General features: G+C 40.8%; 1 protein-coding gene across 2 annotated transcripts in view; it reads left to right on the forward strand.

Annotated features, from left to right (window-relative positions):
- The window catches only part of traf3ip3 (TRAF3 interacting protein 3), a 38,623-nt gene extending 17,282 nt beyond the window's left edge, over positions 1-21,341 (forward strand). Inside the window, exons 10-15 of one of the 2 annotated variants that reach the window (XM_068007526.1) lie at positions 2,059-2,203; positions 6,339-6,401; positions 9,191-9,250; positions 9,339-9,451; positions 10,535-10,648; positions 16,489-21,341. In XM_068007526.1, coding sequence (XP_067863627.1) covers positions 2,059-2,203; positions 6,339-6,401; positions 9,191-9,250; positions 9,339-9,451; positions 10,535-10,648; positions 16,489-16,584 — 591 coding nt within the window. In that variant the 3' untranslated portion in view covers positions 16,585-21,341. Of the gene's footprint in view, positions 1-2,058; positions 2,204-6,338; positions 6,402-9,190; positions 9,251-9,338; positions 9,452-10,534; positions 10,685-16,488 lie in introns of both variants that reach the window. The other variant, XM_068007527.1, reaches the window with a different exon arrangement.
- The last annotated feature ends 2,649 nt before the right edge of the window (positions 21,342-23,990 follow it).

Genomic DNA, 23,990 nt, shown 5'->3' on the forward strand with positions numbered 1-23,990 from the left:
CATGTAACGTTGCCAGGAAATTAGGAGCATCTTACTCACCCTCTTAGCAAGGGTATACCTTAAATGAGGAAAGGGAGAAAAGCTAAAAATCACTTAAGAGAAACAATGTAAAAGTTCAAGCTGGAGCAGCTTCAATATCTGTTTCAGCACAAACTAGCCAAGGTGCCCAATATAGTACTGCGGTAGCAGGGTTTTGTGACATTGCTTCAGTTTCTGAACCTAACTGAAAGCTCCCATCTGGGATCTTGGCCACCAGTCCCTTTGCCACCCCACCCTGCTCCATTGTATTTGAACGATGGTGGGGCTAGAAAAACAGGCCAATTTTCCTGCCTTTCTCAAGTAAGGCCAGAAGTGGGCAGCAGTGGGAAGGGTGCCAATTGCACAGAATAGGGAAAGGACCTACAGTAGCCACTTCTCCCTCTTCTATGTAATCATTCTGGATGATTCTGCTATTTTGGCTCCTTCAAGCCACTTGGGGTGAGTAAAACTTTAATCTTCCAGGGTTGCCTTCCCCCTTTAATCTTGGTTCCTCCCTCTTCTGGTGATATAGCAAGTGTCCCACTGTATTTCCCTTACTAGCAGTGGTGGGGTCCCTTCATATAGCAAACATGCCACCAGGAGCCCGCCCTACATATGTAACGACTTTTGACCCAGGTAAATGGGTCAGAGTCATGTCAAGGCCGGGGCAATGGTGGAAGTATCACCCCAACCCACCTCTGGCAATGAAACCGCAACAGATGAAAATCAAGACAGTTCTAAGTCTTTTAACTATCCAATAATGAGCTGTAAAATAATCTCAAATTGTAGAGTAATTCCCGTCTCTCCCTGCAGCATGCTATTCTCTGACGGAGGAAATTAGGTAAACGAATAGTCCCAGTACTCTGCTAACAACCCTCAGAACCAGACCACCCGGACGTGCACACAGTGACACAAGTTGTCTTTCCTCCAATTTTTCCTCCTTCCACAGACTGTCTAATGATGATTGGGAACTCATAAAGAGAAAATAGATTCATAATCATATCGATTTAGACATGAATAAAATACATATTCACACATCTAAGAATGCACCTACTACTTTTGTTCATGAATGTGCATCAATTTGACTTGTCTTTTCCCTTATTAAATAGTTCAGTATTTTGCAAACAGGCACACCAGGTTGGTGCATTAACACATTGAACCATGAAGGTGGAGAGTTGCATTTATGCTTGAGTGTCTCTTCACTGTCAGTTCCCATTTTCAACTGAAGGTGTGGGAGATAGGACAAGCAAAGCCATGGATGTCCTGTAAGGGAGACAGGGAACTTGGACAGTAGAGTTGCCTCTTGCTGACTCTCCACACTTACTGGTTGGTTACAGAGGGAGTAATTCACACATTGACTGGTTACAGGAGTAACCCACACATTGATTGGATACAGAAGGAGTACCCACACATTGGTTGGATACAGAAGGAGTAACCCATACATTGGTTCATTACAGAGGGAGTAACCCATACATTGGTTGGTTACAAAGGGAGTACCCCCCACATTGGTTGATTATAGAGAGTAGCCCACACATTGACTGGTTATAAAGGGAGTAACCCACATATTGACTGGATACAGAGGGAGTAATCCATACAATTGATTGATTACAGAGGCAGTAACCCACACATTGGTTAGTTATGGAGGAGTACCCCACAAACTGGCAGGTTATAGAGAGTATCTCATACATTAGTTGGTTAAGAGCCAATATATTGGCTTATTACAGATGATGTATTCCATGTAGTGGCTATTTATAGAGGGTGTAATGTGCACAATTAATTGTTTTAATGAGGGTTTCAATGGAATTTGGAACAGATTGGTTCCTGTTCTGTTGGTTGAAAATGCAAAGCAGCATTTCCTTGAAATTGAAAGTATTTGAAAATTGAGCTAATAAAAGGAAGTCCTTAATATTTAGCTCAACGAGATACTTTATCTCAATAAAAATGTTGTGCCACCCTTTTTCATAATATAATTTATTTTTTACCCTCTTTCTGTCACTCTTGTGCTTTCTGCTTCCATCCCTTTATCTTGTCTTTTGTCAGAGAGCAGAAAATGAAGATGTGGTGCTCAGAAATTTACAGACCAAATTGGAAGTTGTAGAAAGTGAGACACAGAAACTCTTGGATCAAATTGATGTAATAAAAGAAGACAATGAACTCAAGCAAAAGCAGCTCCTAATCAGCAACGGTACGGCTTCCATCTGGACAAGGGCCAGGGAGGGAGGGAGTTGGCATTTGTTTAGCAGTTAATAATTTTATGTGATTTACAATTAAATTCTGTATATTTAATTGGGAAACAATAATGCAGCTAAGTGCTTTTATCTGATAATTTAGCCCAAAAACAAATTGGAACTGAGTGACACAACTGTGTTACTTACTGTTGAAAACACTTATGGAAAAGCTATTATAATCTAGTCAGTCTAGGGTTGCCAGCTCTGGTTGGACATATTCCTGGAGGTTTCATCACATGACTTCCTGCCTCCAACTGCCCCGCCACCACAGTCCCACCATTGGTCGCCCGACATGTCCATCCTCATGGTGCCCACCACCAATCAGAAAGTGAATAGACTCTTCATTACCCGATCGGATGATTCTTCACTGTCAGCCAACAGCCTTTATTCCCATGTCCGATATTTTTATAACTAATAAACAAACGTGTTCAACGAAAAGATGTTTTAAAACACAATTTTTTATTGCCCCAATGATTTTTCTCCCGGGTTGCTCACAGCAGCGTCCTGGAGATTAGTCTTTAATTCCTGGAGACTCCAGGGCAATTCTGGAGGGTTGGCAACCCTAAGTCAATCTGATGTACTATGATATATACAATCTTTTAGATTGAATCAAGGTCTCCTGAATTTAAAACAAAATAATCTAATGTTTCAATCTCCCAATTTCTGGATGTTTGAACATCCTAATTTTCTTGTCTTAAAATTGTATCAATCAAAATCCATTCTGTATGATCAGAAAGAACTTTGAATTTCAGTAGCCCCATATTCCATCACTCAAGACACCCTAAGGCATTTTACATTCAATGAGTTACTTTTTGAAGTGTTGTCCCTGTTGCTTTGTAAATGAACACGGCAGGCATTTTACTCATAGAAAGTCAAATAGCAAAGAGATGAAATGTCATAAAAAAGGCAAACACGATCCTAGGTTTTGTATCCAGAGGCATACTTCACTGGAAATAAAAATTGGGAGAGATGTAAAACGGGCTGCCAATTCACTATCACCCATTTTACACTATCGCACAGTCAAAATCTACCCCATAGAATACAAAAGCAAGATGGTAATGTTGAACTTGTGTAGGGTATTCCATATTTCCTGTGATTCTTAGAACTGGATGAATAGTCAAGCAAAGAAAGTCACCCTCACTCATAGTAGTTTTGTTAATCAAAAGTTATTATTTAATGATGTTATAATTCATACGAGCATTCATGAAGCAAAATCAAACCATATATATGACTTTCCTCCATAAAATCCCATTATATGTTTAATAATTCGCAACGTTATTATGTAATGACTTAACAATTCATACACACATCAAGCAAATCATGTAATGTACACAACCTTTAAACCAAGGCTTTTGCTCATCAAGGCAGCTCAGAAGTGATCAGCTTCTTGTGTCTCGAGGTCCTTTTCTTCTTGCGTGATGATCGACTGCAGTGTGCGTTCCTTGTGACTGTCATGTGGTGAAGAGACTGTCCTTCTCTCAAAGTCTTTTTTTATATTGTTTTTACCAGCAGGACGTAGGATTGGGGAGTGTCAATCTTTATGTCTAATCGCTCCCTGCTGCTATGTCTCAATCATTAACATACCTCAATGATTGACAGTTTAGGCTTTGATCATGTGACTGGAGACCCTTTGATGTAGAAAAGACCATATGCTCAAACCATGGAATGTAAAATGCCCCTTTACTTTCTCTGTTTACGGCCTTTCATTTAGAGATAGCCCCTTTCATTACTATACAGAGACATCCTTAGTGGTCCTGACGTCTCCAATTTTGATTGCTTCACTGGTTTCAAATCCATTCTTATACCATTTGACCATATGCTGGATGCAACATTATTTGATGTTTTAAAAATCCCAGTTCTTTGAACAGATTACCAGATAGGAATGAGAGGCCCATACCTTTTCACCCCCACCATTGCTTTCCCGATCCGAAGCCTTTGATGTATGCCCTTGTTGCCATCTCTTACATTACCCCTGCTGTGTTGAAAAGCTTGTGTTTCCAAAAGCCTATGTGTTTTAAAAGCCTGACAACCTTTTAAGTTCAATATTATTCATCTCGCTTATTTGATAATCTAGATTTCTATGCGCAGCACAATGTCTTCGATCGCAAAACTATTCTTCTCCAATGCCATCAGTGTCATTGAGAGAAAACAGGATTTGCAAGAACACAATGTCTGTACTGTCCTTGTGCTAGAGCAGACTGCAGGGTGTGAACAACTGCTCCCCAGGGTAGGAAGGATAGAAAAACAGAATATTTTTTAAATGGTGAGAAACTATTATATGTTGGTGTTCAGAAAAATTTAGGTGCCCTCGTACAAGAAACACAGAAAGTTCACATGCAGATACAGCAAGCAATTAGGAAGGCAAATGGCATGTTGGCCTTTATTACAAGAGGTTGGAGTACAAGAGTAAGGAAGTCTTACTACAATTGTACAGGGCTTTGGTGAGACCTCCTGGAGTATTCTGTACAGTTTTGGTCTCCTTATCTAAGGAAAGATTATACTTGCCTTGCAGGCGGTGCAACAAAGGTTCATTAGATTGATTCCTGGGATGAGAGGGTTGTCCTATGAGGAGAGATTGAGTAGAGTGGACCTATACTCTCTGGAGTTTAGAAGAATGAGAGGTGATCTCTTTGAAACATATAAGATTCTGAGGGGGCTTGACAGGGTAGATGCTGAGAGGTTGTTTCCCCTGGCTGAAGAGACCTGATGCCCACATAGCTATCATGTCTGACACTGCACTCGAAGGAATCCTGGTGAATCCTGTGTGTCCTGCCCAGCTGATGCCTCCTTTCCATGGGGAAAATGATGAAGATGTTGCCCCTTGCAAAGCAGTTGTCACTTCCCTGATACACATGTGCACTGCAGATTACCTGATGTGGCACATCTCCTGGCCTGGTGGTGCCATGAAAGCGTCATACTTTGAGAACCTTTACTTCTACGGGGAAAGTGGTCACTGACCCAGATGTGGTGTGCAGCTCATTGTTCAGGAGATGGCACAACACTGTCTTGTGTGAAGCAGAGAACTTGGAATAAAGCAGAAGCCTCTGGTAGGAGCTGCAGCCAGGACTGGCAAAGCAGAATACATCAAGGAATGTCACTGTGAATTGGGCGACTTGAATTTGGAGATGGAGATTACCTCTGTTAGCCTTGATTTAGTGTAGCATTCTTGCCTCTAAGTCAGAAGGCGGTATGCTCAAGCTCCACTCCAGAGACTTGAGTATATAATCTAGGCTGACACTTCAGTGCAGTATTAAGGGAGTGCTGCATTGTTGGAGGTAATGTGTTTCAGATGAGAGGTTAAGCTGAGGACTGTCTATCCTCTCAGGTGCACGTATAAGATCCCATGGCACTATTTAAAGAAGAGCAGGGAAATTCACCTTGTGTCCTCAACCAATAGCACTAAAACAGATTATCCGGTCATTTATGCAATTTTGCTGTGTGTGGGATCTTGCTGTGTGCAAATTGATGGTCGCATTTCCCTACATTACAACAGTGACTACACTTCAAAAGTAATTCATTGGCTGTGAAGCACTTTAGGACGCCCTGAGGATGTGAAAGAGGCTATATGAATGCAGCTCTTTCTTTTATTTTCTCTGTGATCTGGGGAGAGAAGGTTGGAAGGAGAGGATGCCTCTTTGAAGGGGGATAATGATTGTTGTGCTAGCCTTTGAGGAAGTGATGGGGAAATTGGTCTGTTGGACATGACTAAATTCGAATGCCAGTTATTTTTCCTATAATTTATTTAGATTAAAAATCTATCATTTGTGAAGTACAAAATGAAGCACAATTTTAAATGTAAATATTCAAAGTTTTATGGGGGCACAAGGCCCTGACCCTTCTGGAAAGGTATGTACCAGTGGGAGGGAGAGCAGCATTTGAGAAAAGTGTGTACATTTTTATTTTGCTGCCTACAGCATTATTCAAGGATAATCTTCTGAAGCTGAGGGTTAAATTGTACAGTCAGATAATATAGAGCCACCCAATGTTTCTGCTCGGGTTACATGCTATCTGACCTCTGAGAGGGTTTCAAACTTTCACCAAGTACAGCTATGTTGCGAGCTAGAAAATAACTGTAGATTACTTTTCTACCAGCTAAACTACAAAGTGCAGAGCAGCAGAAACAGATGATGGCATCTACAATCAATGGCCTACAGGGTAAGTGTCTGACCTTCTTCTATACTGTTGGTGTCACTGTAGACTTGTGATGCATTGGAAAATGTGATTGACCTGAATAGGAAAACACAGCCCAATTAAATAAACATTGCAGTGCGTACACCTACTATAGACAATATTGTTTCCTCTTTATTTTATTAAATTATACCACATGTTCGATCTGATGAAAAAGTTTGGATATGAATGAGAATGCCTCCTGTTATAGAGTCATAGAGTCATACAGCACGGATAGAGGCCCTTCGGCCCATCGTGTCCGCGCCGGCCATCAGCCCTGTCTACTCTAATCCCTGTTGTGCACCAAATTTGAATCCCAGTTAAACCATTCCATTATATTACTGATCCATTACATGAAAGGCCAGGATAGTTCAACACTCTCTGAAAACAATTCAAAGGTTAGGATGTTACTTCAGGAATCCATCAAAAGCCAGGATGGTTGGTCTCAGGGATGAATGATTGCTATCACTCCATGGGGGAATTTTTCTCCTGTGTGTAAATTTAAAGGGAATTTCTTTTTATTAAATTATCACTATAAACCGAGAGTTTAATAAAATATTTTTTCCAATGTTATGCACTGAAGAAAATATACTCCATGAAGTATCAACGAGCAAAGGGTGTTTTCAAGTTTAAATTGAGGCAATAATGGAATCCACCAGAATACTACTGAAATTTAGTAGACATAAGCCCAGATTTTAACTCCTGGCGGGAGTAGTGCGGGTGGGGGTCGAGAAGGACAGGAAACTGTCCGGCCCTTCGCAGCAAGAGGCCCGGAAGATTTTAACTCCCAGGCCTCATCTGCATGAGCCCCATCAGTCACCCGGCGGGAAGTGGTAGTTGTCCTCTGGGCGGGAGCGGGATTTTGGGCAGCAGGAGGCCGTCGCCGGGGGCCTGAAGGAACGATCCCAGGCCATCGTGTAAACGCTTAAGAGGCGGGTGGTGAGGAGGGGGAGGGGGGAGCCCGGCACAGGGGAGGCCCAAAGCTTCCTTGTAGGACCTGGAGGAACACTCCTGCTCCTCCTGGCCCAAAAGGAAACAACATTTTTTTAAATGACTTAATATTCTGAGCCTCTGCTGGCCCTGGATCCACTTGCTGCCAGGTGTTACTAGCATTGGGCGGGACTGCGGTGATTTTTAATTAAATTTGCATCAGGTTCTTAATTGCATCATAGGACTCTAATTTTAATATATTCACAAGACCTTCCCCCCACCCCCACTGACTGTGGTGGGCATCACAGCCGCCTCCGAAAAGTACGTGGTTAAAATGGTGGCAAACGCAAGTACCTCAGGAACGCAACGCTAAGTACTCTACCTCTATTTTAATATCCCGTCCTCCCCGTTCCCGTCAGATGGGTGCGGTTAAAATCTGGGTTATAGTCACTTCTGCGTCCGATGCATTGGTAGGTTTCCTTAAGGTCAGTGCACTGGAATGGTATAAATTAATGTCTGTCGTTTTTGGATCCATCGGCCCCGATGTTTACGGGGAGGCGGGGAGGGAATGGGTGGCGGGGGGTGGGGGTTCGTAGCGTCCAGGAATCCCGGAGATACGGTTTTCCCAGAGGTCCTGCCGAATTTAATGGCAGGACATGATTTAAACTTTTGGCTCCGTTTCCCGGCTGCAGTCAGATTGAGAGGTTGGCTGGCTATTGGGCGGGAAGGCCTGCAGCGCCAGGCCGCAGCTGGGAAGCAGAGAGGAGGGAGGGAGAGATCGTGGGTCGGGGGGGACCCAGAGAGTTCAGTCGGGGGTCAGAGAGGTGGGTTGGGGGCCGGAGAGGTCACGAGGTGTGGGGGGGGGGTTGCAGCCGATTGTGTGGGGAGGGGTCCGGTCGCGGGGGTCTGATTGCGGGGAGGTTAACTGTTTAGATTGAGGGGCTGGGAGAAGCATGCCTGCTCCTCCTAGCCCACAAGCAGAGCTGGAAAAGCACTTAACTGTTGGATCCAGCCATTTTCGCCTTCCTCCAGCAAGTCCTGGGAAATCCGGCCGGCATTAAATTTAAAAGGGCTAAAATCTGAGGCATGCAGCCTCATTAAAATATTTCAATTAGGGACCTGATCCTGGAGAGCAGGTTACTCGCCCGCCCTCCAACCCGCCTCCATTAAAACTGGAAGTGGGTGCATTGGAGGTGGGTTGAGGGGGGGTTTCCCATTTTTGAATTTTTAACCCCCCCGCCCATCCTGAGGGGTTAAAATTCCCTCCTTCAATTCTGGTTGAATTTCAAATAGCACAAATTCTAAGGGGTGACCAGAAGTCAATTACACATTTAAAGGACAAATGTAAGGAATCTTACAACACCAGGTTATAGTCCAACAATTTTATTTTAAAATCACAAGCTTTCGGAGATTATCCCCTTCGTGTACGAAGGGGATAATCTCCGAAAGCTTGTGATTTTAAAATAAAATTGTTGGACTATAACCTGGTGTTGTAAGATTCCTTACATTTGTCCACCCTAGTCCATCACCGGCATCTCCACATCACATTTAAAGGAGATTGTTTTAGTTTGTAAAAGGGGGCTGGAATTTGAATACGTGCGGTGCTGTACACTTCTCTAAATCTACAACCTGCAATAGAACTTACAAACATTACTTCTATATATGTATATCATAGAACTAAAATAAGTTTCAGTAATTCAAAAGTTATGGAAAGAACTAATAATTGTTCTTTGTGAACCAATGTAGTTTTTTTTTGAGTAGATATGGAATTCAGCCAAGGTGGGGCACTGACTATGTGCCTGAAGGTAATTCTCCTTTATACTTTTCACTTTTCCTTCAAATTGCAGACTTGCTACAGAAGAAAAACATCCAGACTACGGCGCAAGAGAAAGTGATACAGCGGAATGGTTAGTAGAGAGATCACAGTAACTCCAGAATAATTCAAGGTTTTATTCTTTGAGTATCAACGTCAAACTTGGGTTTGGTTCATTCTAGACGTTTTTAGCGTCACGACCGAGCACCGTCAGCAGGCACTTCAGCTGGAAATCAGGGACCTTACAGACCAATTGGAAAGGCAATCGGCCCAGCTCCACATGAAAGAGAAGGAGGTGAGAAAACTTTCATTTGTTCACGCGGTACAAGACACCACTCTGAACGTTAAATATGAATATTATGTCAACAATCGCAAATACTCAAAAATAGAAACCAAAAACTATGGGAACACAAAGTGTTGATTTATAATAATTCTTCGTAAGAATTTTTTTTTAAAAAGACCATTAATGCTGAGGCTTCCTTTTAGAAGCTAAAATAATATCTAGATTGGAAATCTTTGGCTCAATTTTTTCAATTTATTCAGAAATACAGCTAGTAAAGAGGTGCCTTTTCTGTAATACTAATAACACAGTAGGATTGTATTTGGCATTACAATTTTAGATTAATCTTCAGAAGTATTTCATACCTATCCAATACTGAAATAAAGAGAAGTATCTTTCACTCCTTGCAGTGCTCAGTCTCCAGACGTTAGGCTGACCGATTTTGAAATAACACTTCTGGTACCTGTAAGACAGATATGTTTTGCACGGCAGGAGTTTTAAATTAAATTCAATTAAAAATGAAGCTATTGATGAGAAGTTTCACATCACATCAAAAACTGGTTTCACCTTCCTCTCAGAAACTGAGCTGCTCATTCCAATGGTTGTTTGTTTAATGTTCGACTATAATGGCATGAAATGACATGCTCAGATACAGAGATTTCAATTACAGCTCATTATTGCAACGTAAAGAATAATGGAATTCCAGAATAAATAAAGGATTCATATTTAATGCATAAATACCAAACATGGCTTTGTTCATTCTAGGTATGTTAAGTGAGTAAAAGGCATTTTCAGTTTACAGCTAAAGAAAGTCCATCCTGATGCCTCGTTCCATAGTCACTGTGTAATGTAATTCTGGAATATACCACAGAACCATAGCGCAGTGCATGAACAGCACAGTCCTTGGGCCATTCAATTTCTGTATGCAGGTCAAGATGGTACATGTTGCTCCTTATTGGAGGTGGAACTCTCTGTTAGCTAATGGAGATTTCATCTGTCTTGGAGACCATTGGTAAAAGCTGCTGCCTCTCGATTCTGTTTATGAGCCCTTTTGTTTTCCTCATTTGTGTAATCTCCTCTTCCTCATTAACCCTGTAGTGCACTGAACTTCAGTCAAATCTCACGATTCTGAAAAATGAGCATGGTGCCTGTTTAAAAAATCTGCAGCATCCCCAGGATGAGCCAAAGAGGTTTCAGAAGAAACCTGCCCAGGTGAGGTTCTGAAAGCATCTGCAGTCACAACACAAGGTGAGAAACGGCCAAACAAATACCAGAGTTTAACAGTTAACAGGCCACAAATCACCAGGTTTTATTTCAAGGCCTGAAATTAAACACAAGAGCTCCCTTTTCATGAATTCACTAAACTACATTTCCTATGTCGAATTGGTTGTCAAATTTAAAGACTAATTTGATGATTTGTTTGTAAGTGTCATCAATTACCATTTTAATCACATCAAAGCTGGTAAATTATGTGACAATGTTTGGTGATGCCCTTTGAATTAATTTGATAACACTAACTTGAAAAGACTAAGACCCAAAGACGTTTACTGCACAAAAGAGGCCGTTCGACTCATCGTGTCTGTGGCAGCTCTTTGCTAGAGCAATCTAAAACTAATCCTACTGCCACCTCTATCCCTAGATTCTCCAAAGTCACTTTTTTTTTTAAAAAGCTTTATCATTAGACATCTTGACAGAAAATTGGTAAAGACAAAAAAAGGTGACAAATAAGGCAATCTATGTAAGCCAAACATTTTGGCAGTCCCTTCAGACAAATTTTGGGACATAGTGTGAAGAAACAAGCAGGTGACAGGCACAATTGTGGTAAATAGCGCCAGCGACTAGTATCTGCGTGAGACTGTGCTGTCTCTGGGTAGATTAATTTAGCAAAACAGCTTAGTGGATAGTTTCCCTTTAAACCTGTATCAGTCCATCCATTTTACTTTTTATTTCCATGCTCCTATTCCAATAATCTCTTCAAATTGTTGACGAGGTAATGCAAGAATCTTAAACACAGATTAGTTTTTATTCTTGGCCTACTTAATGCAGATTGCCCTATCGCAGTGTGAGAGAAGCTAAAGTTTTACACTATTCTTTTAATTCCGATCCTAGCTTCTATGAGCCGGCTCCGACATTCTTTCTGTTAAATCCATTTTGTGTCAACCGGCAGCAGATTTGTAGGCTCGGATAAAGCTGGGTAAAACAAGCGCTGGACTCCCAGAACATCTGAATTAAAAGGACAACATAAAAGCAGCTTAATTTTTAGGTGCATTGGTTTACTGTGGCTGAAAAAAGGAAATTCCTAGGATTCTGGGACTAGGATTCTAGCCTGACAATCCAGTGCAGTACTGAGAGGGTGCTGCACGGTCGGAGGTGTCATCCTTCGAATGAGACATTAGCTGACGTCCCCTCTGCCCTCTCAGGCGGATGTAAAAGATCCCATGGCACTATTCACAGAAGAGCAGGGGAGTTCTCCCCAGTGTCCTGGCCAATATTTATCAGCAAATTGTCAGCCACATTTCCTACATTGGAACTGTGACTACACTTCAAAAGTATTTCATTGGCTGTAAGGCACTTTGGGACATCCTGAGGTCATAAAAGATGTTATAGAAATGCAAGATCTTTCATTTTTTTTTCTTTACTGGTGATTGGGCATCGAATTACATACAATTCAGCCTGTTTGTAATTAGAGCAATTGGTATATGGTCAGAAAATAAATCAAACCCATTTTATTACATGGGAATCTGGCATTTTTATCAGTGTTTTAGGGATGTTATTCCATGAGTTTATCCATTTTCCCTGAAAGCCACATTCCATTGGTTTTTAAAGTTTTAGATCAACACTTGTTAATTGAGTGCACTAATCAGAGTATCGACGAAAATGCCAAGAGGCTTGAAATTGTGTTCATTTGAAATCTTTCTCTCTCCATTATTTTAGTGGAGGTTAAACCCTGTTCAAAATAAATGGTTTAACGTATCAGTTAAAATAGCAGAGGGCCTTCATACATCAGTATCCCACAGTGTAATTTCAAGCCAAAGGGATCTGTTGAAGGCTGGTTTTAAGAGCCCAGCTTTAAAAGTCAACAAAGTCAAACAGGTTTCATTTCCATTCTCTACATCCTAAGCACAGCCATTACCTTTAGCAATGACAAAACCTTTATCTGCAACATTGCAAAGCTATTTTAACACCTTTCACTATAGTTTTATATGATGGGACAGATAAATTTTATACTAAGTAATATTTTTGATGTTGAAATCCTGATTATAAAGTCAATCCTTTTTTTGTGTGTCCAGAACAAGGGAAAAATCAGTCAACCCATGAGTGAAACATGATTGCATTTTATTACTGGAAAAATCTTATATGATCAGATTAAACCACTTTCTGTTGTCATTTTAGAAGCTTTTTTGATGGGTACGTCCTGAAGTAAACAATGGGGCAGAACTTGCTCTCGAAATAATGGAGAGCTCAACAGCGCTCCGTTTTTTATGACGAATCGAAGGAGCAAGTTGCCGCATTTGCACATGCGCATTTGCACATTTCCGCAGTAAAATGCAGAAGTCGTGAACTTGCTCCAATCGGCTCGCTGACGATTTGACAGCTGCGAATTAAAGGGCCATTGCACACTACAATCATAGAAATCACGGAAAAATCACAAATTTGCTCATCTGCCCAGCTGGAACATAACTAATTATGCCATCAAAAGGTACGCTTGAAAATACCAGGCCTAATCTAAGTTTTAAAAGCGTAATAATTCTTTATGACTGCCAAACAACTAAAAATTAAATTTTAAAAATGTGGAGTCTCATGTTATTCCTTATTTTAATAGTTTCTGGTCCATAAAAAAAATTAAACATTTAAAAATTTAATAACTTTTTTTCTTTTCCTTTCTGACTCTTTAATTTAATTCAATTATTTCTTTGGCTTTTTGTAAAAAAAATATTTTTGTTTACAATGACTTCCAGAATACTAACTTTAAATGAATGAAGTCTGCTTGCCTGCTTGTGGGCGTGACTTCTCTTCCTGTCAGATTTTGTGGGCATGTCTTCTATTCTCACAGACATTTCCATGCGAATCAACTTACGCTGTTCAGAGGCTGGGTTGATTGCGCACATTTCTTTAAAAGTTCAAAATCACGCAAGTCGACGCCACAGAGCCCGCAGTAAGTTCATTCATAAATTTATTTCACAGGAGCTGCAGCAAGTTCTGCCCCAGTAAAATAAAACATTATACAGCTTTAAAGGTACTATCTTTGTCATCTCTGGTATTTAGGGTGCCACACTTGCTTATATATTTATTCTTGCATAGGCTACATGATATGACATGCAGTGTTGGGTTGAATAACTGATACTCTAAGAGTGAATGGGTCATTAGGCACAATTTCACAAGGTGGGGTAGATCTTGACTTTGTACGATGGTGTAAATCGGGTGATAGCGAGTCTGCTGCCCGTTTTACATCTCTTCCAATTTTTAGTTGCATTGATTTCAATTGGTGGAGATGTGAAACAGGTTATCAACTTGCTTTCACTTACACTATTGCACAAAGTCAAAATCTACCCCGGTGTTTTTATTTTTTGGTAATCCATTGGTTGCTACGAGGCATCGCATTTAAACTCTAATGGTGTCAATAAATTAACATAATCATTAATATTTGTATTTTAATAGTAAAATGTTTGTTTACAGGAAACTTGATTACGTGAGAGTGAGATGGATTGCAGTTAGTGGACTGGTGTAATAGTTCACTGCAACACAATGACAACAACTTGCATTTATATAGCGCCTTTAATATAGAAAAACTTCCTAAGGAGTTTCACAGTGGAGTAATCAGAAAGTGTCTTTATGGTTCAGGAACAACAACTTGCATTTATATAGCACCTTTTAACATAGTAAAATGTCCCAAGGCGCTTCACAGGAGCGTTAACAAACAAATTTGACACTGAGCCACAAGTGACCAAAAGCTTGGTCAAAGAGGTAGGTTTTAAGGAACATGAGAGAAAGCTGATATATATTCAGTATGTTAAATGGAAGCTTCTCAGTAGCTAGTTAAAAGGGAGAGAACAGTGATGGATTTGAAGGAATGAGAGAGGGAGAAATTGTTAACTAGCTCCATCTTGGTCACGTTCAACTGACCAATCAGGAAGAAACAGCTCATTACCATGAGGTGAAGAAAGATAGAGACTGTGACCAATATTAGCGAGCACAGAAAATTATAGTGGTGCTAAAAGAGGGAAATGATGAGGAAAGGTATTTGTGACCCATAAGTCAAGAGGGAGAAAATCCAGGATAGTGCCCTGTGCAGCAGGTCAGTGAGGGAAAGAAGCTGCAGTGCAGTAGGTAAGGCAGACAGGAAAGCCAGGATAATATCGAAACATGAGTAGGCCATTCAGCCCCTCGAGCCTGTTCCGCCATTCATTCAGATCATGGCTGATCTGTATCCTAACTCCATCTACCCGCCTTGGCTCCATATCCCTTAATTTCCTTGGCTGGCAAAAATCTATCGATCTCCGATTTAAAATTATTAATTGAGCAAACGACTACTGCTTTTTGTGGGAGACAGTTCCGCACTTCTACCACCCTTTGTGTGAAAAATTGTTTCCTAGCTTCTCTCCTGAATGACCTGGCTCTGATTTCAAGGTTATGTCCCCTTGTCCTAGACTCCCCCACCAACTGAAAAAGTTTTTCCCTATCTACCCTATCAATTCCTTTCAAAATTCTAAAAACTCAACAAATCACCCATTAACCTTCTATATTCCAGGGAATAAAAGCCTAGTTTATGTAATCATTCCTCATAATCTAACCCTTGGAGCCCTGTTAACATTCTGGTGAATCTGCACTGCACTCCTTCCAAGGCGAATATATCCTTTCTGAGGTGCGGTGCCCAGAACAGTACACAATACTCTAGATGTGATCTAACCAGGTCTTTGTATAGCTGTAGCAAAACTTCCTCCCCTTTATATTCTAGCCCTCTAGTTATAAAGATTAACATTCCTTTAGCCTTTTTGATTATTTTTTGTACCTGACTACTACATTTTAGTGATCTGTGTACACAGACCCCTAAATCTCTTTGGACAGTCACTGTTCCTAGCTTTTCACCACTTAAAACTACTCGGAACTATCCTTTTTTAGTCCAAAATGGGTGACCCCACACTTAACTGCATTGAAATCCATCTGCCACCGTTTTGCCCACTCACTTAGTCGATCAAAGTCTCTTTGTAATTTTATGCTCCCGTATACACTACTTACTACGCCACCAATCTTTGTATCATCGGTGAAATGTAAGTATGTTAGGCAAGCACTAGCAAAATGTAAGGTGTTGCATTAAACATTATAAATATATATTATTCACTCACATCGTAACGTGACCTCCTGAACAGCCAGAAGCCAGATGAAATGCTTTGGAAGCCATTGATTTGACAGAAACTTAGCTTCAACCGGGACAAAACGATGCACTAAATATTCCCACATGTTCTTTCTTTATTCTTAACGTTATCACATAGATGTAGAGCAGTATAATGTGCTGCATGATATCACTTTGATTTGCACTATGTCAGCTGCCTAGTATTTGATTAATCTAGAATATATCATGGTGGAACATGTCATTCATCTAGAAAAGTCATTCTATTATTCACCTAGAATTCACCATACTGCCTGACATCACATAGATGTACAGCATCACACCAAAGCTGCCAATATGTTATGCTACATAATATCACACGCATATTTAAAGTACAGACAAAATAAAGAATATCCATAATTTTTCAAAGCATGAGAAGAATATTTGGGGAGAACAGGAGTAATGCCCATACATGAATTATCAATTTTCACCATATGTACAGATTAAGGAGATAGTAAGCAAAAGCCAGCTCATTGTATTCATGAAAATTATGAATGTCTCCTAACAAATGATGAAATCTGAAGCTGCCACCTGGTTAATGAGTGTTTCCAAGCAGCGATCAGGGCCCAGTAAGTGGGGGAGTTAGCACACGCAGATATTCAGGTAGATTTTTGGGTGATTCTAGGAGATAATTAATTCACTGAATGTTTTTTCTCTCTTCCAGAGGCGATGCTGTCGATGTGTGGCCTTCTTCCTGCTGGCTGCAGCAGCGGCAGGGCTTGCTGTACTTTGGGCAAATCTGGACAATATCCCTTTCTAAGAAGTTGGATTAAACACATTGGGCCAGAATTGGCGCAGAGTGGCATGGCAACGATCACTGCGGCTCCTGCAAAATAAGTTTACGAACGTACTTACTGCAAGCTCTGTGGTGTCGACTTGCGTGATCTTGAACTTTTAAAGAATTGTGCGCTATCAACTCAGCCTCTGAATTGCGTAAGTTGATTCACATGGAAATGTCTGTGAGAATAGAAGACACGCCCACAAAATCTGTCAGGAGAAGTCACGCCCACAAATAGGCAAGCAGACTTCATTCATTTAAAGTTAGAATTCTGGAAGTCATTGTAAACAAAAATTTAATTTTTTTTTACAAAAAGCCAAAGAAATACTTGAATTAAATTAAAGAGACCGAAGGGAAAAATAAAAATAAAAATTTTTAATTTTTTTTAAGGACCAAAAACTATTAAAATCAGGAGTAATATGAGACTCCACATTTTTAAAATTTAATTTTTAGTTGTTTGGCAGTCATAAAGAGTTATCGTGCTTTTAAAACTTAGTTTAGACCAGGTATTTTTCAGCACACCTGTAATTAGTTACGTTCCAATTGAGCAGATAAGCAAGTTTGCGATTTTTCAGTGATTTCTATGATTGTAGCATGCGATGTCCCTTTAATTCGCAGCTGTCAAATTGCTAGCGAACCAATAGGAGCAAGTTCACGATTTCCGGGTTTTAGTGCACATGTGCAGACGTGGGAACTTGCTCCTTCGATTCGCCATAGAAAACAGAGAACGCTGTTGAGCTCCTCTGTTATTTTGGGAGCAATTTCTGCCCCATTTTGTCACCAGCATAAACTTGCTTAAGCCTTTGAACACTGAACGTTCTTCCAAAAAAAACATTTTTTTATCTTTAAACATTTGCAAAAATAATTTACTGTACATGTTGAATATTATAAAATAGAATTAGACAGATGCATAGGTTCACAGAACAGAAGCTTGTTGCTTGCCCTTTCCAACCTGACTGAGGTCAGTAACTTATCATGTGTGGAATTCTGGATACTTAGCCATGTGATGTATTTCAGTTATCAAATGGTAGCCCAAAGCAGAGGTTCACCACTTCTTCGGTAGGAGAAAACAAAATGAATAAGAGATTTTTTTTTACCTCAGATTGCTTTCATGCACCTCTTATATGCTGGTTACAGAGTAGTGTGGGCAGAGATTATGGGGCAGCTTTCCTGACTGATCTTTAGCCGCAGTGATAATGCTTGGCAAAAGGGAATGGAGGATACCTTAAAACGGGAGAAGTAACAAGAGGGAACAATGGTTGCATCATATTTTATTGTATGTGCAGAGAATCTGCCGACTTGTGAACAAATACAAAATCTGTATCAATCAAATACATTTAAACAGACTTTGATCTTTCCATCCATATTCAAAGCCTGGCTAACCTTGAAACTTTAGCACTTGAAAATTTCCACAGGAACTTCCCCCTTATACTAGAGTTTCAAAATCAGGATTTGATAATGGGTTGGGAGCAGAGCAATTAGAAATCTGTTTGAATATTAAATACGGGAGCCCCTATTAGTGAAGGGTCAGGAATTTGCACAGTGAATTGGGGCTGCCCAAATGCCTTAAGTATAATGAATCAAACTCAGGCCGATGAAACTGCTTACTGATGAACAGTTAAGAATCAATAACAAAAATAGTGTCAATGTTTTGGGAGAGAATGGTGGATTTTATTGAGGAACATACAGCATAATTCTGTGAATCACCATTTTGAATGCAGAGCACATTTACACTGGAGGATCAAATAATGTGGAGTTAGTTCTGCTATAACTGATTTCACAGATATTTTGTTCCCTATAAGATCATTCTGTTGATTGATGGAATTAATGTGATTAATTGAACAGAAGCTCACTAATCTCTGTACAGGTCGATTGTCCATGATCAGTATTTTTCTCCAGTGGGAACAAACATTTACATTTCAAATGACAATTTGAAAGTGTCTAGTGAAGTTGTGACCCACCCACTTGTTTAACAGGGGTGCACCACAAAACCTACAAAGACAAACTTAGCAGGGTCCGCCCAATTTTAAGTGATGAGTTGATGTTGGACCGGATTTTCCTCTGAAAATAACGGCGAGGCTAACAGGGCTCCCGTTATTTCTGTGCATCTGGCACAGCAACTTCCAGCGGCCGCACATGTGCAGTCAAATGTGGAAATCTGGAAGTTGCTGTACCAGATGCGCCCCTCCTCTGTAAACTTTGCGAGAACGACATCTTGCCGGCTGACTCACCATTCAAATGAATGGACGGCATGAAGTTGTTGCATTGACCTGATGGATACGAACTAGTCTCAACAAAATAGGTACGTCAGGTCATTTAAGTCTAAGCACACTTTTAATGGCGTGGTAAGTCTTAATGACTGCCAAACAACCCCTCTAGCAGTGAAAATTAAAACTGTGCAGTCACATTCCTTCAGATTTTAATTGTTGTTGGACATTTAAAAAAAAAAATTTTTGTTTAATGTTTTTCCTTTTTCTTTGTCTCTTTTATCTCTGTCTCTTAATTCAGTCTTTTTTACCTTCTCTTTATTTTGCTTTCTGTACCTGATCTGACATTGAATTCACTATTCTAACTTACACTTCCTGCTTCTGACCCTCTGCTGTTCTTCAGATGCTTTAATCTGATTGGTATGGGGAATAGATAGTTCCCTGCCCCGTTCACACAGACCAGGTGCCCAGGAGAGGGCGCCGTTTTGGATTCAGCGCCCCATGAGAGGGACTTGCCGTGAAAAAAAACAAGAACAGTTTATAGGCAACTACAAGTCTAACGAGCAGTGGGTGCTGTTCATACCCTGCTCAGAGGAAAATCCAGGCCAATGTATTACTTTCATTCAGCTGTTCCAGGATAATGTTTTACCACTTTGCATTGATGCTAATGTGAGAACTTGCTTCAAAATACTCATATAATACCACCGTAGTCAAATATTAATTCTCTGTCACAGCTCTTTGTTTTATTACAATAATGAAGTCTACATAGTCAATTGGCCCACTTTACAACCATTGAGATAAATGGCTTTGGTTTCTTTTGTTTACACTTAGTATGTAGGATTCAGATACATCTTATGTCACTTCGGAAGACACATAATATCAGCCATGACAGACATTTTTCATAGCAGGGTAAATTATTAAACAGGTTTATTCATGAATAGAGTTATTTTAAAGCTGAAAGCAATTGGTGAGATTTTGAATAGCTCATTATAGAAGCAGAAGTCTGAAACCAGTTCACAAGGAGTTCATCAAACAAACCACTCAGGCAAGTCCCTTTGTATTCTACTTATAGAAATTTGAGATGATGTATTTCTCAGAAAGAAATAAACAACCTTGTTCCTCAGTGAAAACAGAATACCATGTTTATTAGAATATATGTTTCACCTGCAGGTGACATGGCAAGATGAACTAAAATTGACAGTTCTGTAATATTTAAGCCCACGATTCCACTTTAATCTAAATGCAGCTTTCTTTTAAGTCATTCTCAACAGCCCATTCTGATGAGATTACCAGACGAATACATTATTTACATAACTATCCAATAAGGTAGTCCAACAAACTCAATTGATGAGCGACTGATGCAGTTAACAGGAAGTGCTCTGGTGCCATATGAGCTTTGTGATCTGTATGTCAAAAATACTTTGTTCCCTTCAAAGGCAGTAAATCAGATTTCTTGTCTATGGTTTGACTTCTATTTTGAGTGTGCTATTTTTAAACTACTATTTAGGACAAGTGACGATGAGATGAACCATGGACAACAAATTTTATTTCTGTACAATCCACTTTACAACGTATTTGGTTAAAACTCCCACTAAATTACGTCATCATATTCATTGTTAAGGCATAAAGCAGAGTGAAAAATGTATTCACATTAAGTATTGTTTACTGACTTCAAAAATGGCAGCTGAAAATTACAGTAATTTTCTTTGCATGGGGTCATTATAATTAGAAGATGATTAGTCTCCAGATATGTTTATTTTTTTCATAAATATTTAAAATTGTACGCAAACCTGCTGGTGTAGGGGGCACAGAATGGTAGAGCATCACATTGGGACGATGGGATCACTGTTCAATTCCACACTCTGCTGGGGTCCCAATCTTGACCATGCTGTTGTAGAAAAGGGGGGAGGGGGAATCAGATGGAGCCTTCACCGGACCTCTATCATGCACATCCTGGCTGCAGGCCGACAAAGGCACTGAGAGTGGCCTGGAAGAAGGTTGCCTGCACCATTCTCTCAGCTGTAGGAGATGAATGACCCAGAAGGGACAAGTAAGGGAAGAAAACTGGGAGGGGGAGGGGGCGGTAACAGGTATGTACCTTCAAAAAGAATAAGCCAGAAAGGTGGAAGCTAAAGCAATTTTAACTTGTGCTGAAGATGGGAATGGCACATGCCTTCCAAGTGAGGTTAATTTACACTCACAATGACAATGGGCCTGTCTTTGTGTGTACATGATAACAGCTAGCACTGCTAACCCACATAGCTGAAATATTGTAAAACAAGCCAAGAAGGTGGCAAGTTGAGATTTCAAAGAACTTGGACACATGGTCAAAATAAACCTGTAAAAATTTGTACACCAAACTAAACTGGTATTCGCTATGTTGTGAATTGCTGTTAATCCCAAGAACACAAACACTGTGCTCATAATTTAATACATAGGAATATTCCTCTATACAAACCTTACTTGAACTAGCTTGATAAGTACTTGATGTGAAATCAACAAGTACAAAATAAATGTTTATTATGAACCTTATCTTGATTTTTATTTACAGTCTTATTAACTTTACCTTCTTGAAAATAATTGTATTTTTTTAAGTGAAGATATATGGATACAACATACAATGTGTAAAATATTATGGTCATTGCTGTTGTAAAGACATTGTACAGCTATGAAAAATAAATTCTCTGGAGTAGGATACAACTATTATGTCTTTTTTGTGGATTTTTCAAAGGGTACATAAGTACAAGGGGTCATTTTGCAAAGCGAGGATTCCAGCATGGAGCCTCGCTATTGGGGATCATGGGTTGCAAAATCAGTCCGAATATTATAGTGCTATCTTTGACCCACACTCCAATCTATCAAAATTACTTGTGAACGACCAATGAAGAGAAAGACATGGAAGATGATATAAACACTTCTGACCTTAAAAGAAAGAGTAGATTATGGGGTCCAGTTGCACTTGGACAATCCAATAATAAGACACCTGGGGAACGTTCAAGAGTAAACCAGAAAAGTATCATATGAATAAATCCCTGTCCTACTAAAAAATCTCATCTTTCACATGCTTCTCACGAGCTCTTATTTACAAATGTGTGCCTGAGTGAATTGATAAGCATCTGTAGCATTTCAGGTCCAACTAAATTCAGTAATACTTCCAATAACATTTTAATATGCATTAGACAAAACTAACCTCTGGACATATCAGGAATTCAGGCGCATGCGTCCCATGATTTTCCATCTGCTCATTTAAATGGGCAGAAAATGATTTTTTTCATTCGTTCATGGGATGTGGGCGTCACTGGCGAGGCCAGCATTTATTGCCCATCCCTAATTGCCCTCGAGAAGGTGGTGGTGAGCCGCCTTCTTGAACCGCTGCAGTCCGTTTGGTGAAGGTTCTCCCACAGTGTTGTTAGGAAGGGAGTTCCAGGATTTTGACCCAGCGACGATGAAGGAACGGCGATATATTTCCAAGTCGGGATGGTATGTGACTTGGAGGGGAACGTGCAGGTGGTGTTGTTACCATGTGCTTGCTGCTCTTGTCCTTCTAGGTGGTATAGGTCGCAGGTTTGGATGGTACTGTCGAAGTAGCCTTGGCTAATTGCTGCAGTGCATCCTGTGGATGGTACACACTGCAGCCATGGTGCGCCGGTGGTGAAGGGAGTGAATGCTTAGGGTGGTGGATGGGGTGCCAATCAAGCGTGCTGCTTTGTCCTGGATGGTGTCGAGCTTCTTGAGTGTTGTTGGAGCTGCACTCGTCCAGGCAAATGGAGAGTATTCCATCACACTCCTGACTTGTGCCTTGTAGATGGTGGAAAGGCTTTAGGGAGTCAGGAGGTGAGTCACTCACCGCAGAATACACAGCCTCTGACCTGCTCTTGTAGCCACAGTATTTATGTGGCTGGTCCAGTTAAGTTTCTGGTCAATGGTGACCCCCAGGATGTTGATGGTGGGGGTTTCGGCGATGGTAATGCCGTTGAATGTCAAGGGGCGGTGGTTAGACGCTCTCTTGTTGGAGATGGTCATTGCCTGGCACACAAGTTACTTGCCACTTATCAGCCCAAGCCTGGATATTAACCAGGTCTTGCTGCATGCGGGCACAGACTGCTTCATTATCTGAGGGGTTGTGAATGGAACTGAACACTGTGCAATCATCAGCGAACATCCCCATTTCTGACCTTATGATGGAGGGAAGGTCATTGATGAAGCAGCTGAAGATGGTTGGGCCTAGGACACTGCCTTGAGGAACTCCTGCAGCAATGTCCTGGGGCTGAGATGATTGGCCTCCAACAACCACTACCATCTTCCTTTGTGCTAGGTATGACTCCAACCACTGGAGAGTTTTCCCCCTGATTCCCATTGACTTCAATTTTACTAGGGCTCCTTGGTGCCATACTCGATCAAATGCTGCCTTGATGTCAAGGGCAGTAACTCTCATCTCACCTCTGGAATTCAGCTCTTTTGTCCATGTTTGGACCAAGGCTGTAATGAGGTCTGGAGCCGAGTGGTCCTGGCGGAACGCAAACTGAGCATCGGTGAGCAGGTTATTGGTGAGTAAGTGCCGCTTGATAGCACTGTCGACGACACCTTCCATCACTTTGCTGATGATTGAGAGTAGACTGATGGGGCGGTAATTGGCCGGATTGGATTTGTCCTGCTTTTTGTGGACAGGACATGCCTGGGCAATTTTCCACATTGTCGGGTAGATGCCAGTGTTGCAGCTGTACTGGAACAGTTTGGCTAGAGGTGCAGCTAGTTCTGGAGCACAAGTCTTCAGCACTACAGCTGGGATGTTGTCGGGGCCCATAGCCTTTGCTGTATCCAGTGCACTCAGCCATTTCTTGATATCACATGGAGTGAATTGAATTGGCTGAAGACTGGCTTCCGTGATGGTGGGGATATCGGGAGGAGGCCAAGATGGATCATCCACTCGGTAATTCTGGCTGAACATGGTTGCAAATGCTTCAGCCTTTTCTTTTGCACTCACGTGCTGGACTCCGCCATTATTGAGGATGAGGATGTTTACGGAGCCTCCTCCTACCGTTAGTTGTTTAATTGTCCACCACCATTCACAACTGGATGTGGCAGGACTGCAGAACTTTGATCTGATCCGTTGGTTGTGGAATTGCTTAGCTCTGTCTATAGCATGTTGCTTCCACTGTTTAGCATGCATGTAGTCCTGTG

Source organism: Heptranchias perlo, chromosome 27 (genome assembly GCF_035084215.1).
Source record: "Heptranchias perlo isolate sHepPer1 chromosome 27, sHepPer1.hap1, whole genome shotgun sequence".
Lineage (NCBI taxonomy): Eukaryota > Metazoa > Chordata > Chondrichthyes > Hexanchiformes > Hexanchidae > Heptranchias > Heptranchias perlo.